Source organism: Notamacropus eugenii, chromosome 3 (assembly GCF_028372415.1).
Source record: "Notamacropus eugenii isolate mMacEug1 chromosome 3, mMacEug1.pri_v2, whole genome shotgun sequence".
NCBI lineage: Eukaryota > Metazoa > Chordata > Mammalia > Diprotodontia > Macropodidae > Notamacropus > Notamacropus eugenii.
Window position 1 is genome coordinate 403,880,865 of NC_092874.1, and position 16,120 is coordinate 403,896,984.

General features: G+C 35.9%; 1 protein-coding gene across 7 annotated transcripts in view; it reads left to right on the forward strand.

The window, feature by feature from the left end:
* Window positions 1-16,120, forward strand: part of ECPAS (Ecm29 proteasome adaptor and scaffold) — a 167,478-nt gene that overhangs the window by 118,759 nt on the left and 32,599 nt on the right. For all 7 annotated transcript variants that reach the window (XM_072598073.1, XM_072598074.1, XM_072598067.1 and 4 more), the window contains 8 exons: window positions 1,352-1,453; window positions 2,605-2,728; window positions 5,540-5,685; window positions 6,233-6,287; window positions 7,177-7,291; window positions 8,099-8,167; window positions 9,106-9,223; window positions 9,519-9,686. In XM_072598073.1, coding sequence (XP_072454174.1) covers window positions 1,352-1,453; window positions 2,605-2,728; window positions 5,540-5,685; window positions 6,233-6,287; window positions 7,177-7,291; window positions 8,099-8,167; window positions 9,106-9,223; window positions 9,519-9,686 — 897 coding nt within the window. The remainder of the gene's footprint in view (window positions 1-1,351; window positions 1,454-2,604; window positions 2,729-5,539; window positions 5,686-6,232; window positions 6,288-7,176; window positions 7,292-8,098; window positions 8,168-9,105; window positions 9,224-9,518; window positions 9,687-16,120) is intronic.

A 16,120-nucleotide genomic window follows, 5' to 3' on the forward strand; every position in this document is an offset into this window, starting at 1 on the left:
TGATGGCCACAACGTCAGGGATTGCAATAAAGGTAGAGGAGAACCCAAAAGAAGTGGACGTTGAAGTGGGGAAGTCGGCAGGACTTAGCAGTAAATTGATGGGCATTGGCATAGAAGGAAAAGTTAAAGAATCAAACTGACATGCAAACAAGTACATTAATAGTGTATAAATAAGCTAAATGATTATTCTGTAGTTAAAGATAAAAATTTAAAAAGCATTGGATTTGCAGTCAGAAGGCCTGGGGTTGCATTTAGGCTTCTTTTGACCTTGGACAAGTCTCTCCCTCTTTTAGGCTGTTTCTTCTTGCAGATGAGCAATTTAGATAACGTAATCTGTAAATCGCACTGTGGTTCCAACATCCTCCTGATACGCTTTGTGTGAAAAGGAGCTCAGTGAACTGGACGAGTCGTAGGCATTTGAGATGTTAGTAACTGATAGTTTCTGTGTACAACTAGTTTTACAAAACTGATTCCTGTTGTCAGTTTGGCAAATCAAGTGCAGATAGTGTGCCTGTTGATTCATAAGGAAGGATTTCAGACTTGAGATTTCTACAGATTTAAAGAGCAGGCTAAAATTTTGTGTCTTCATATTGTTAGATTAGGCCAATTAACTTCTGGAGCCAAATTGCTTATTTTAAGAAGTTTATGTCTCAGTTAACTCTTAGAGCACTCTTTCAGAGAAATAGTAAAATAGCATTCAATATGATGATAATAAAAAGAGGATAAATCTTCTTAGAGGCTTTCTGTAGTTTCAACCGTCATAATACTATTATATTATAATTCATTGTTAGAACAGTTACTTAACAGTGGCACATACTGACTGTTTTTTATACTTAATTTCTGATTTTAATGGAATAAGAAACTGCAACCAATGTAGACCTCCACCCACTTTGTAGTGGTCTTCCACCCCACTGTGTATCCAGCTTTTAGTTTCAGAGAGTTGATGGAGCTCTGAGCAGTTTATTTCGGGGTCACACAGTTAATCTGTGTGGGAGGCAGGACTATGAACCAGTTTTTCCTGGCACAGAGGCTGACTCACAGTCCACTACTCCATGTGTACTCAGAACTTTAAATTACAAGGTTGAAATCAAAATTTTTAGTTCAGGAAGCAGAGAGTAAAGGTCTCACATTTTTTCTCTTTTCTTTAATATGTAACTAATTTTATATATTAAGTCTTAGGAGTTATTTTCCTTTCTATTCCAAAGCTAGTAGTTCGTGCTTAGTGAAATTGGGTACTTCAGGATGAATTGAGGCATCTTTATAAAAGTTATGGAAACTACCCATTTGAATCTCACTGTTTAAGAATAAAACTTGTATTATGTTTTTAAAAGAAGAAATTTTCTTCGTTTAGATGAAGGAACGAGCAATCCAAACACTGGGCTATTTTCCAGTTGGGGATGGAGATTTTCCTCACCAGAAACTCATTTTGCAAGGCCTCATGGATTCTGTTGAGGTAAATTTCAACTACTACCTTGAATTCTCTAAAGAAATTCTTAATCTAGGGTCAGTTATTAGTTACTAGATTTTAATATTACTGATTTAATTTGTAATCCTCTGTGCTTTTAAAAATATTCTTTTGAGAAGGGCCCATAGGCTTCACCAGACTGAGTAGTCAGTGACGAAAAAAGGTTAAGACCCCTTTGATCTGTTTTATTTATCACTTGATTTTTATCTTGGTAATTTTGTCCATAAGGGAATTGGATTAAAGCTCTAGTACTGTTTGGATAATCTAGTTCACTTTGCTTTTATATACAAAAAAACAGCAATACTTAAACTCATGTGACTTTTTTCCCTTAAAGCAATTTCACCAAATTCTCAAGTTACTAGTTGCCAGCAGCTGGAATTTAAAATAACTTTCACCCTTGTGTGTTTTTCCCTTCTCGTTGGCTTCATACACTGTATATTAAAAAATACTGATTCATCTCTTGACTGTTTATAGAGTTTGAGTGTAATTTGTGTTTACTAAATGGTTTTTGGTAAAATAACTTAAGAGCTTACATAATTGTATTGTTAGCTTTTGCTTCAAATAATTGAAGTAATTATTTTGACAATCAAATGTAACCAGTATGTCAGGAGATAATCTTTATAAGTTATTTTGAATAATTAACTCTTGGGTGGCAGTTATGTTAAGATTTTTCCAGAAAAGATTAAAATTAGTCTCTGGGGTTTCTCTGCCTCTTACATACTCTCCCTACCTTTACTCTAGTCAATATGAGGAAAAAGGGTGGTAAAGAAGCAGAAATGGGTATAATTGTTGACATGATTAGATTCACACATCCAACTTGTGATCCTCTCCTGTATCTCAGGTTCTGAGAAGAAATTTTTATTTTGATTCTCTTCTGAGTTTAAAAATAAATGCATGCTAAGTAGGACTTAGGCACAATCAGGGAAAGAGTGATATTATTTCATAAAGATAGAAGGAACTGACTCAGGGAATGGGGTGAAAATCAGACACATTGGGAAAACAAGATTTCAGCATCTTTATTTTCTGTAGGAATATTAATCCTGTAGAAATCCTTGTTGGATTGTTGGTTTAACAATTTCTGCATTTAGGGAAACACTCTGGGAGCTATCATGGGTATGTTTTATTTCCTTCTTCTTTAGGCAAAGCAAATAGAACTTCAGTTTACAGTTGGTGAAGCCATTACTAGTGCTGCCATTGGCACAAGTTCAGTGGCTGCCCGTGATGCCTGGCTGGTCACTGAAGAAGAGTACGCACCACTTGCTGGTGAGCCTTTCTCAAAAGCTGCTTCTGATTCTCTTGCAGAGGCTTTTATTTCTCTGTTCACTTAAAAGCCAAACTGGTGTATAAATGTCAGATTTCCATGTAAGAGGAATTGTAAGGGCCTGAGGCAGTATGTGAAACCATTGAGGCAGGCACACTGAAAAACTTGATTTTAACGTGAATACAAATTTTGTCAGTCTCTAGTTGAAATAACAGAATTAGCCAATATTTGAGCTGAGTATCATTCAGATCTCACCAGCTTTTTCTTTAGATGTCCAAACATCTTCTGTGTGTGTTTGGGGCTTTTTATCACCAATCCAAAAAGCTTTGAAAGGACTGTGTTATAAAATGATCCCACCTTTAGCGTTCACCCACTTTGTGTGTCTGTTTGTAAAGGAGGAAATCATGTAAGTAACTATTGGAGAGTCCTAGAATTGGTGGCTATGGAAGATCTTCCAGGAAGTTTGACTGGCAGCTTTAGGGTTTCCATGCTCTTTTGTGTTGCTGATCTGTTAAGTATGTAGGGCTAAAAGAAGGACTCAGTCTGGCAGGCTAGTTAACAAGTTGCTTGTCCTTTGGGGATAGGACCTGGACTAACGGTGTATAGCTGTACAAAAGAAAAGCAAGGGACAGAAGTCCAGAGTTGCAACTGCAGTGCTAGAAGCCTGCCTGTCACTGCTTCATCTGAAGATATCTCTAAGAATAGATGGGGTGACAATTCAGAAATTCCACAATTTTAAATTGAAGAAAGGGAACACAATAGAAAAACCCGCTGCCTGCCAAAGAAACCATTGGAAAAGAAAAGCAAGCAGGTGAATTGTAATGCAATAATGCATTCCAGCATTTGCTGTATACTATGCTATATACCTTGCCATTGGTCTGTGTAAAATGTGAAGAGGCTAGATGAAGTTTAGTGACTATACTGCCATCCCAGTGTCACAAAAATAAAACTGACTGACATTAATTGAGAGTATACTGCTTCTTCTCTTTCGCTTTTCTGGTTAGTTTGGATTTGAATTGTGTGAGAAGACCTTACACAATGATAAAAGAAGAACCTGGGGAAGATTACAATAAATCTAGTTAATAAAGAGTAAATAAAATGCAGACTTAGAGCAAGATCCTGGCAAACTGTAAAGTGCAGATAAGCATGTTTTTTGTTCAGATGCTTTTTATTATGAGAATACAACTTTTAAAAAAATATTAAAATAAAGTTTTAAAACCTGGGAGGAAAGGTAAAAAGAAAAGAAGGTATATAGTTGGGAGAAGCCTTTTAGATTTATTAGAGTTTGTAGAAACAAATGAAAGAAGGAAATTGAAGATTATTCTAATCAAATTTTTGGATCTGGTGGATTTCAAGTATTTCTAATTAACAGTGCAAAAAATGTCTCTTCCCCCTTCTATTCCTCACTTCAGTTTCAAGGATCATCAGTACACAAATGTGGAAATATGATAAACTGGATAATCACACTTATAGAGTGCAGGTGGGTCACCTGTGTGACCTGGGCATCATTTGACTTTTCTAACCCTCCATTTTCTCATGTATAAAGTGAGGAGTTTGGACTAGATAGTCTCTGTGATTCTTTTTCAGGCTTGTGTCCTATATTCTTAATTTCTGTAGATTCCATGGTGACAGACACACTTGAGGCAGTTTAAACCATGAGAATGTGGGAGTTGTAAGAAGTTATTTTGGATGTAGGAGATGAAACAAACGTGTCCTAGAAGCCAAAATTAGAGTACCAAGGAGGAAACAGAAAAATGGTCAATGCTGTGAGAGCAGTGATGCTCCTTCTTCACACTCTTAAAAAACTGCTCTACATACAAATATCCATTTCACATCTTCCACTTTGGAGAGGGGAGGAATCACAGATACTGTTTTAAACAGTGTATCTGTTTCCAAGTACCTTTCATACAAAACATCCTTGGCACATAACTAAATTTCCCCTGGAAGTAATATGTTTTACTCTTCCATCCTTCATGGAATAATGGAGTAAATTCTTTCCCCTTGTGAAACAGATATTTCTGTACTTCATCTCATAAGTGTTTCAGGAATTGATGATCTATTGTTTTGGAAGGCAAGAAGTAATATTAATCATTTAATAAATCAACAAGGAAAATTCAGATTCTACCTCTGAGACCATTGAGTTGATGGGTATGAGAGAATGTGCAGATAGGATAAAAAGGAAGGACAGGGATACAGTCTCTTTGGCAGAGCTAGGACTGAGTGAGAGTCAAAAGAGGTCTAATATGAAGGGAAGTTTTGTTCATTATAGAACCAGAATTCCAGGGGATCAAGTGGACCAAGATGCATTCAGATATGGACTGGGACTTGGGGATGGAAATTGGATTAGGTTGGATGGGGATGGGAGAAAAGGCAGCATGGGTTAGAGAAGAGAGTTAGCTCTTTAATAGTTTAGATTTAATTTCACAGGGATTAGAAATGGATGAGGGTGTGACAATTTGCTACCTGGCCTAAGAGCTCACTCCAGAAGAGCCCAGTGACAGACTGTGTCTGTCATTTGAGCATCTGTCTTAACAAAGTAAGGGAAAGCCTAGCACTGTAAGGCTGGCCACGTGTGGTGAATTATTTTTAGGCACTGCTATATTTAAAAGAGATTCCTAAGTGCCATGAATTGCCTTGATACAAGAGTGTGTTTCCACATCAGTGACATCACTGATTCTAAGGATCAGAGTTTACAGGGAATATTACCTTCAATTTCATTTTTTTTTTAGGAGGAATTGAGAATAACTAAAACGGTTAAAATATCTTTACCATTTTTTTTTCTTTTTTTACCCTGCAATGGTCACATCCAATAGAGGCCAAAGTGAATGATGTGGTTCCCTGGGTGTTGGACATAATTTTAAATAAGCACATTATCAGCCCCGTCCCCCATGTGAGGCAGGCTGCCTGCATCTGGCTCCTTTCCCTAGTGAAGAAACTGAGTAGTCATAAGGAAATCAAGGTAAGCAGCATTATTCATCATTGTGAGCTAGTAATATGAGCAACTTTATTGAAACTCCGATGTGATATTTCTAATTTAGAGATATATAGATGGGTAACAATATTTTGTTTTTAAGATGAAGTAGGACAATGAGATGGAGGCCATTAATCAGTCACGGTAGACGATGTCAGAAGAGGGACTTGAAGTAAAGAAGGGAAAGGCCCTGATATTTTGATAGATGTCTGAAATCTTGAAGGTACAGTTATATTCTAAGAAGATCATGAGGAAAAAGGCTTAGGCAGAGTTAGGGGTGAGAAGAAGTTTTAAAGAAAGAGAGAAAGAAATGCAGGATGGTACGATAACGAGATGAACACTTCTCTAAGTGGTATTTTGCCCCTACAGTCTTGCACACCATTTTAATTAGAGGTTGTTTCAAGGATAGAAGTCTAGATTGGACAGCACTGAGACACTTGGCATTGTCCTAAATCATCCCCAATCCTGAGAGCTAGGAGTAGTATTTGAGTGAAGGTTTATGTACCCGCAAGTAAAGTCCACTTTTTTCTTCCAGTCTCATCTCAAGGAGATTCAAAGTGCATTTGTTTCAATTCTGTCAGATAATGATGGTAAGTAGTTGGTAAATACAGGCTTTCATTCATGTTTATTAAAGAATTATTTTGTAATTCATATTTTTACCAAGTTTGAGAGAGAATTTGAAGAGGAAAAGAAAATCATTTTTATCTGTATTTTTAAAAAGCAAATAGAGTAAAAAGCATCTAATACACTGATATCAAAGAAATCCAAATGTTTATAGAAAAAAACTTTTTCTACGAAACTTGCTCTTTAGAAAGGTTAGGGAAGTTGTTTCAAAATGATTAGTTTTTAAATTGAAAATTCAGCCATCACCCTTGCACTTAAAATTTTAATTAAACTTAATTTAACTTCAATTTTGGAAATTTTAAACTTTGATTTTTGTTTTTATTATTTACTTTACAATTCTCATGGCCTTTGTCTTTTATTCTGCAAATGTGTTGTTAGAAGAAAGTGAGAGAGGAAAGGGAATGTATAATGTTTCTCTTGACCTTTACGAATATTTTCTTTTGCATTGATTTTCCTTAAATTAATTTTTATGTGGAAATGTTCAGGTTTAGTTAAGCTGGGTGAAAATTTTAATTTAATTTCCTTAGAATATGGGAATTTGTTTATGAGTGTAATAATTTGGGTTATTATATAATGTGCATATGTTCATGTCAATGTAATCTTCAATTCTGAGCTTCCAGAGAAGCTACATATGTGTAGCACTCATTTAAAGTGTCTAATATAAAATAAAATACACTAATCAGGCAAACAAGTGCTTTTTAATGACAGTGAACTCAATTATATTGTAATATTGTGTATTCACATATATTATAACTGGTTATCAGTTTATTTAGATAAAATTTTAACTTCTTAACATGTATTTAATGTACTATGAATATCTATAAAATAACATTGCTCTGTCCACATTTTTTGTAGAACTCAGCCAGGATGTTGCTTCAAAAGGCCTTGGTTTGGTTTATGAACTGGGCAGTGAGCAAGATCAACAGGAACTGGTGTCCACACTTGTAGAAACATTGATGACTGGGAAAAGGTGAAGTAAACTTGAGTGTTTCAAACAGAATACAAAGGAAATGCTGGCATGTATGTATACAGATACTTAGAAGGGAAATGTGTTATAATGTCATAGGCTCAGCATCAGAAAGACCTCTGGTTCAAGTCCTGCTTTTGACACTTACTGACTAGATAAGTCTGTGCTAGTCAGTCCCTAAGCAGATGGATCTCTCAGAATGGAAGTTGAAGCATTTCTGGAGGAAGGTCTGGGGAGTTAGTATATCAAAAAAATTCCAGGTCTGGGATGAAAAAAATGCAAAAACACAAAAAGGCAACAGTAAAAGTATTCAGTACTTACTGGGAAGATTAGAACATTGGATTTGAAAAATGCAGTAATTAAACTTGGTTAGTTGAATGGGAGAGGCAAGCAAACAGAAAATGCCTCAAGAAGATGGAATCTTGCCATCTGTGTTAGAAAAGTTTTGCCCCTACAGTTTGTATCAGAGAGTATAAGAAAGGACAGTGATTTTTGACTATTGGTATCTGCTGTATTCTGTCTTTCTTAGATATAAAATGTTTATTCTCAGTAGCCCACAGTTCAGTGTAGTTTTAATTGAATCTGTTTTTAATAAGATAACTTAAACATTCTGTATTTTTCTTTAGAGCTGATGATTAGTCAAATAAAATGGTAAATTAACATTTGCAGATCTGGTACATAGGAAGCAGTCAAAAGTGTTTGCTGGAGTACAGTCAAGAAACATTGGTGTGAAAAAATTTCCATATTGATTAGTAGACTAACCAGTATGGGGAAAAAAAAAATCTAAGGCCAATTCTGTTTTCATTCTAGAACTAAGCATGAGGTTTCTGGCGAGACTGTGGTATTCCAGGGGGTTTCCCTTGGCAAAACACCAGATGGGTAAGTCTAATAGCATAGAATTCAGTCTTTGTAACTAAATATTATCACTTTTCATTGTAAATAGGTTTCTTTAAAATTCCACAAACATTAGCAGAATAGGATACTACTAAAGTTGTTCTCTATATGCTCTTTTTTAAACCTCATTATTTGGGATTCCACCAGTTCTGCATTTAAAATTTTATAGTCCCCTTCCCCTCAACCTTAGTCCTCTTTTAATTTATAAACAGTCTGTTGTATTTGTGCTGCCATTTCTCTTCTTAGAGCCCTGCTTAGCTGAAACTGCAGCCCTGTACATGTCTCTTTCACCATTCACCAGTCTCTTCCTTCCTAATTCCTTATGGTAGTAATCTGCTTTGCTCGGAGCCCTGCCTCAGTTTGTGTTGCAGCATCAAGAAAAACCAGGTCAAAGTTTGCAGAAACTCATTCTCCATTGTTTTCCTATTCTTGAAATTCTCCCACAACCCAGCTGTTCTCATTGCTTAACCCAAACAGGCAGCTTTCCTCCTGTCCCTGATTGTTCAGTCTAATTGCTTTATTCTCAGTAGGGCTCCTTCTCTGACTTTTCCCCTACCCTCCACTCTACTAATTCTCTCTTGAGCTGCTTTTATAGTTTAATTTATAGTATACACTGTATCTGAAAGTAATATGAAAAATGCTTTCTTTGTCACTTTAGTGAGTTGAATTGGCTATATTTTCCTATAATATTGATAAATGTTTTTTTATAGCTGAATTGTTAAATTTAATCAAACTGTAATGAATTTGGGATGATAATATGAAAGCCTTATTTTTTTAGCCCAAACTCTCCATTTTTGCAAATTTAAGGAAATACACTTTTAATTAACTATGTATAGTATTTGCAATATTAGTTACATAAGTAGATTTTTTAAAAATAGTAAATTAGGAGAAATGGATTACTGCTTTTTTCTTTGTTTCCCAAGCCAGGGACTCTCTACCTATAAAGAGCTTTGTTCTCTGGCAAGTGATCTTAGCCAACCAGATCTTGTCTATAAATTCATGAATTTAGCCAACCATCATGCCATGTGGAACTCTAGGAAGGTAAGCTGCTGCTCTTTACAATAAAGCAGTTTTTATTTTTTACTAAGATCAATCTGCTTCATTGACAATTAAAGTGCTGTGTGTTTTCCAAAGAAACACTTTTGACTAGCATGCTATTTGTTACCTTCAGATACTGTTCAATTCAGGAAGAGACACTAGTTCAGGCTATTCTTATTTGAAAGTTGGTGGATATAAGATCTTGGGGGTATGTTTACAATGGCCTGTTTCTTTTGAGAAAAAAAATGTTTGTGATTCACTTTAGCATATATTTCTTTTTTGTGTGTGTTGCTTTTAGGGAGCTGCTTTTGGTTTTAATGTGATTGCTACTAAAGCAGGTGAACAGCTGGCTCCTTTCCTGCCTCAACTGGTCCCTCGTCTTTATCGCTATCAGTTTGATCCAAATCTTGGAATCCGGCAAGCTATGACAAGTATTTGGAATGCACTGGTCATTGACAAATCTGTGGCAAGTATTTATGTGTTAATTTCTATACTTGTCACATGTTTTATGTCCCTTATCTCCCAGCACACTATATTAGATTGATTTATTGACCCAACAAACATTTGTTAAAAGAGGTAGGAAAATAGTTAAGGGATAATAAAGACTTGGAGTATGCCATGTGGGAGGCAACTTGGTTTAATGGAAAGAGACTCTAGAGTTGGATTCAGGGAACCTGGATTAGAATTCTAGTTCTGTTGCTATGGGCCATTCATGCTACCTCCCTAAGCCTCAGTTTCCATATTTATAAAATGAGGTTAATAGTACTTGTTTGTATTTCCCAGGACCGCTTTGAGGAAAGTGCTTTGTAAGCCCTGAAGTACTCCATAAATATGTACTACTCTCCTCAGTTCCTTGTCCTAGATTTTGACTCTTGAGAGCAGCTGGCAGTCCTCTCTGTTCCAGTATTGAAAGTTACTTGATAGGCACTTATGCATTATAATTCTTTTAAGATTTATCATTTTAAATTACCATTGAAAGAATTCTTGCAGTCCTAGCCCTTATGTATTATAGAGACACAACTGTACAAAAATACAAAAAAATTTAACTGCTGTAAAGTACTAAAATAACCCATAAGTTTTTGCATAAAACATTCAGTAGATTCATTGAAGTTATTATGATGTCTCCATAAAAAGAATATTTGGAGAACCTCACCATCAATCAGGAATCATTTTTATTTTCACCTTTAATATTTCCTTGATATTGATAGAAACTTCTTGTGATCATCTACCTCCCTATTTTACATTTACAGTGAATTTTTTTAAAGTTAACTTTCTATGTATACATGGCAAATATCAGACTTATAGGAAAAGTGATGTGAAATACAGCTGAGGTTGGTCTTATCCCCTAGAAACAAATTAGGGCAGGCACCAAAACTGATGAATTATAAATCTACCCTAATATGGGAGAAAGCTGAGGCAACTTTGCATTCTAGTCTTTTAAGGAGGTAGAGTAATCAGAAAGTGAGTGGCAAGGGAGTATAAAAAAAGTACTAAAACAGCAAACATTTCAAGAGGAAGAAAATGCAGTAAAAATAAATCAACACAGAGGACCCTAAAACTATAGGAGGATTAGTTTACTAAATCCTCAACAAGTATTATAAAAGTGAATTAATATCTAATGAAACAAAGAATATTGTGGAATCCCAAGAGAACAAGAACTTCCTAAGTAGTGCAAAAGAGAATTAAAATCCATTAGAAGAGATATTTGCAATGAATATGTCAGAAATTAAACTCTTAATGTAGTTTTTAAAATACTCAAAAGATTAGAAAAAATGAGTCTATAATGGAGAGTTCCTGCAAAGAAGCAAGAAAGAAATTAACAAATTTGCAATACAAAAGTAAAGAGAAGCAAAAGACAATAATATTTTTTTAAAAAACATAATCTCTACGCATACCAAAGCCATTGCCCTTGAACACAGGATGTACAAAGACAGCTTTAGAGACCATAGGTCTCCCAGAAGAATGTGACAGACAAAAGTCCTGAACACTGCAGTACAGAAAATAGTGTAAGAAAATTTCCCAGAATTTTTGAATACAGAACACAGAGCATGTAATGAAAAAATCTGTGATCACCTGCAAGAAAAAGCCCTGTTGTTCAGACTCTAAGATGTATAATGGTTAAATCTGACAGTTCTAATGACAAAGAATGTAAATGTAAAGGAAGGTAAATTTGAATAATACACAATTATTCTCTTATCTGCTAGTTGCACAAAGCAAAGAAGCTCAAACTACAACCAAGAATGACATACTTGCAAACCTGTGCTAGTCATTAAAAAGATGTATATTCAACAGAGGAGAGACATTTGCAGAATTAAAAAATAAAAAGACATAAACAGAATATTCAATATACAAATACATCAAAAATATAAACAGAAAGGAAGGCAAATAAGTATAATTACTAAAGAAGGAATAAGGCATGAAGTAAATTACCCCATGTAAATACTTTAAAAAAATACAAAACTGGCCTTTAAGATGAAAAAAGCACGTGGGAATAAATCTGCAAATGAAATTTAAAAGGAAAAGAGAGAAACCCCCTTCGAGGTGACTTGAGTTATTTAATGGGACAAAATTGCAGAGTAGGTGGGTGCATAAAAAAGGGAGAGTTTGGTAGTTAATAAACACCTTTAAAGTGTATGGGTGAATTAAAACAAAGGATTTAATCTTTTCAGAAAGAAGGGAATAGAGGCGGAAAAGATATGGCAGAGGCAGAAGTTTTAAAATTGGTGTAATGAGAAGAGGGGGTTCTTTTGAAAAATATTCCTGTAGTGAAGTGATCTTATGCCTTTGATGGGACATAGGGATTTCATATTGGTTTAATTTGGGGGAGGTTAAGGTTCATTGGAAGACCATGTTTCTCAGAGAGGATCATGCTTTTGTGGACAGCGTTCTGCCCCAAGAGAAGAGACATGATTTCCTAAGAGCAGTTGGTACCCAGAATAGTAGGAAGGTTCATTATCACAGAGATAAGCTGTCACAGCCAGTAACAACAGAACAATCATGAGGAAAATCTAATATGTTGGAATTTGGACATAGGGATATTTGTACCATAGGCCTCTACTTCCATCCACATTACTTCCTTACATGTTGATATTTCTAAGAGTGATAGATGACAGAACCAACCCCCCCCCCCCCCAACATGGGACAAGATTATATAGATATATATATATTTTTTTTTAAATAATATAGTTAAAAATTGAGCTCAAATCAGGTACTTTAGAAACTCAGTCCATGAGGAACACAAAGAAATAAATAAGAATATAGACTCTTGATCAGAAAATAAAATGTCCAGTTTGATAGGAATGGAAGAGAATTAATCAAGAATATAAAAGAAATTCTTTTAAAAAGATGGAAGGTAGAAAAACTAACAAGAGAGAGAGGGAAAGAAGGAAGATTAAAGATTCTGAACTTAGGACATAACTGTGGGTTGCAGGTGGTGGAAGGGAGGAAAAAATAAGCCATCTAAGTAAAATCTTTCAACTAAGGAAAGAGTTGACAAATGAAACTGGAATCTAAGTGGGGTGAAGGGAGGAGTCTGTGGGAAGAGAATTGCCTCAGTAGTTTAAACAAATTAGCCCTAAGGACAAAGTAATCACTAAAGAGGTTTTTTTGATGTTTATTTATTTGTTTTTAGTTTTCAACATTTATTTCCACAGAATTTTGAATTCCAAATTTTCTCCCCATCTCTCCCTTCCCCCACCCCAAAACCCTGTGCTTTCTGATTACCCCTTCCCCCAATCTGCCCTCCCTTCTATCACACCCCTCCCTTATTCCCATCTTCTCTCTTTCCTTGTAGGGTAAGATTTCTGTACCCCATTACCTGTATTTCTTATTTCTCAGTTGCATGCAAGAACAATTCTCAATATTCTCAATATTTGTTCCTAAAACTTTGAGTTCCAACTTTTCTCCTTTCCTCCCTCCCAACCCATCCCCACTGAGAAGGCAAGCAATTCAATACAGGCTATGTATGTGTCATTATGCTAAAGACATCCATAATAGTCCTGTTGTATAAGACTAACTATATTTCCCTCCATCCTGTCCTGCCCCCATTTATTCTATTCTCTCTTTTGACTTTGTCTCTCTCCAAAAGTGTTTACTTCTAATTACTCCCTTCTTCCATTTGCTCTCCCTTCTGTCATCCCCATCACCCCCCCTTCTCCCCTTCTCCTCTTCTCCTCTTCTCCCCTACTTTCCTGTAGTGTAAGATAGATTTTCATACCAAATTGAGTGAGCATGTTATTCCCTCCTTAAGCCAGATGTGATGACAGTAAGCTTCACTTTTTCCCTCTTCTCCTCCGTTTCCCCCTCCATTGAAAAAGCTTTTTCTTGCTTCTTTTATGAGAGATAACCTGCCCCATTCCATTTCTGCCTATCTCCTCCCAATGCATTCCTCTCTCACCCCTTAATTTTATTTTTTTAGGTATCATCCTTTCCTGTTAAACTCACCCTGTGCTCTCTATGTGTTATGTGTATGTATGTGTGTGTGTGTGTGTGTGTGTGTGTGTGTGTGTGTGTGTATAATCCCTCTAACTACCCAAATACTTAGAGAAGTTTCAAGAGTTACAAATACTATCTTTCCGTGTAGAAATGTAAACAGTTCAGCTTTCTCTTTCCTGTTTATCTTTTCATGCTTCTCTTGACTCTTGTGTTTGAAAGTCAGATTTTCTCTTCAGCTCTAGTCTTTAAATGAAGAATGCTTGAAAGTCCTCTATTTCATTGAGTGACCATTTTTTCCCCTGAAGTACTCAGTTTTGCTGGGTAGGTGATTCTTGGTTTTAGTCCTAGTTCCTTTAACTTCTAGAATATCATATTCCAAGCCCTTTGATCCCTTAATGTACAAACTGATAGATCTTGTGTTACCCTGATTATGTTTCCACAGTACTGGAATTGTTTCTTTCTAGCTGCTTGCAGTATTTTCTCCTTGACCTGGGAACTCTGGAATTTGGCTACAATATTCCTGGGAGTTTCTCTTTTGAGATCTCTTTCAGGAGGTGATTGGTAGATTCTTTCAATATTTATTTTACCTTCTAGTTGTAGAATGTCAGGGCAGTTTTCCTTGATAATTTCATGAAAGATGATATCTAGGCTCTTTTTTTGATCGTGTCTTTCAGGTAACCCCATAATTTTTAAACTCTCTCCTGGATCTGTTTTCCAGCTCAGTTTTTCCAATGAGATATTTCACATTGTCTTTAATTTTTTTTATTCTTTTGGTTTTGTTTTGTAATTTCTAGGTTTCTCATAAAATCATTAGCTTCCATCTGCTCCATTCAAATTTTTGAAGAAGTATTTTCTTCAGTGAGCTTTTGAACCTCCTTTTCCATTTGACTAATTCTGCTTTTTAAAGTATTCTTCTCTTCATTGACTTTTTGGACCTCTTTTGCCATTTGAGTTTGTCTATTTTTAAGGGTGTTGTTTTCCTCAGCATTTTCGGGAGGGTGGGGCGCTCTCCTTAGCAAGCTGTTGACTTGCTTTTCATGATTTTCTTGCATTGCTCTAATTTCTCTTCCCAATTTTTCCTCCATCTCTCTTACTTGGTTTTCAAAATCCTTTTTGAGCTCTTCCATGACCTGAGATCATTGCGTATTTATTTTGGAGGGTTTGGATGCAGAAGCCTTGACTTTTATGTCTTCCTCTAATGGTATGCATTGTTCTTCCTCATTCGAAAGAATGGAAGAAAATACTTATAGAAAGTAACCTTCTGTAGTCTTATTTTTTTTCCCCTTTTTTGGTCATTTTCCCAGCCATTTACTTGACTTTTGAGTCCTTTGTCAAGAGGAGGGTATATTTTGGGGACCTGTAAGTTCTCAGTTCCTTCAAGATTGCAGAGTCAAGGGGGAGGAGTTTGCACCTCTCCTGGCCTGTGCTCTGGTCAGGGAGTTACCATAAGCTTTTCTGCCCAGGATCTGCGAGTAGAATTCCCTTTCCAAAAATGAATGCTGCCACTGCAGTGACTGCTTCTTGCAGGGCCAGACCCTGTTCCTTTCTCCTTCAGGTGAAAGAGCTTTCTCATTGAACTTTGAAGCTATCTTTGGCATTTGTGGGTTGAGCAATCTGGGAACCACCAGAGATTCTGCCCCATGAGGCCTGCTCTGGTCCTGTCCCTGCTGCACAGTGTGAGGCCAAGGCTGGGCTGGGCTGCGCTCTGCTCCATGCCCAGTGCGATAGACCTTTCCTGTCAGCTTTCCAAGCTGTTTTGGGCTGAAAATTTCTTTCACTCTGTCGTTTTGTGATGCTCTAGAATTTGTTTAGAGCCATTTTTTACAGGTATTTTATGGGCTATGGAGGAGAGCTTTTACATATCCGTCCTTCTATTCCACCAGCTTGGTTGTGCCCCTCAAAAGAGATTTTTAAAATATAACTTTCAGAAAAGCAGTCTTAGAGATGAAAATTGAGGAAACCTTAAATCTAACTCTTATAACTTTAAATGTGAGCTAAAACAAGCCAATAAAATAAAAGAAAAAATGATAGAATGGTTAAGAAAACTCATAAACTACTGCTTACAAGAAACATCAAAAAAGCAGACATACATAGATTCAAAATCAAAATTTACTAGAAAAATGAATCAAAAAAGTAGATGGAACCACAGGCATTCTGGTATCAGTATATGGCAACATATAATCAAGCATATGTCAAATATCATAAGACCTAAATTAGAAAATTAAATTGCAATGGACAAGGGACTTCAACATTCTTCTTTTAGTTCTGGGCAAATCTACCAGAAAGAGAAATAAAAGGAAAAATAGAGACCCCTGAAAACTGTCAGAGAAATTCGTAGCTAAAAGATTTATTGAATCTTTTGAATATGATCACTACGGATTATGTATACAATCTTTCGGTGCAGTGTGGCTCTTTTTTGAAAATATGCTGTATTTAGGGAATAGGAATGTTTCAAACAAATGTAAA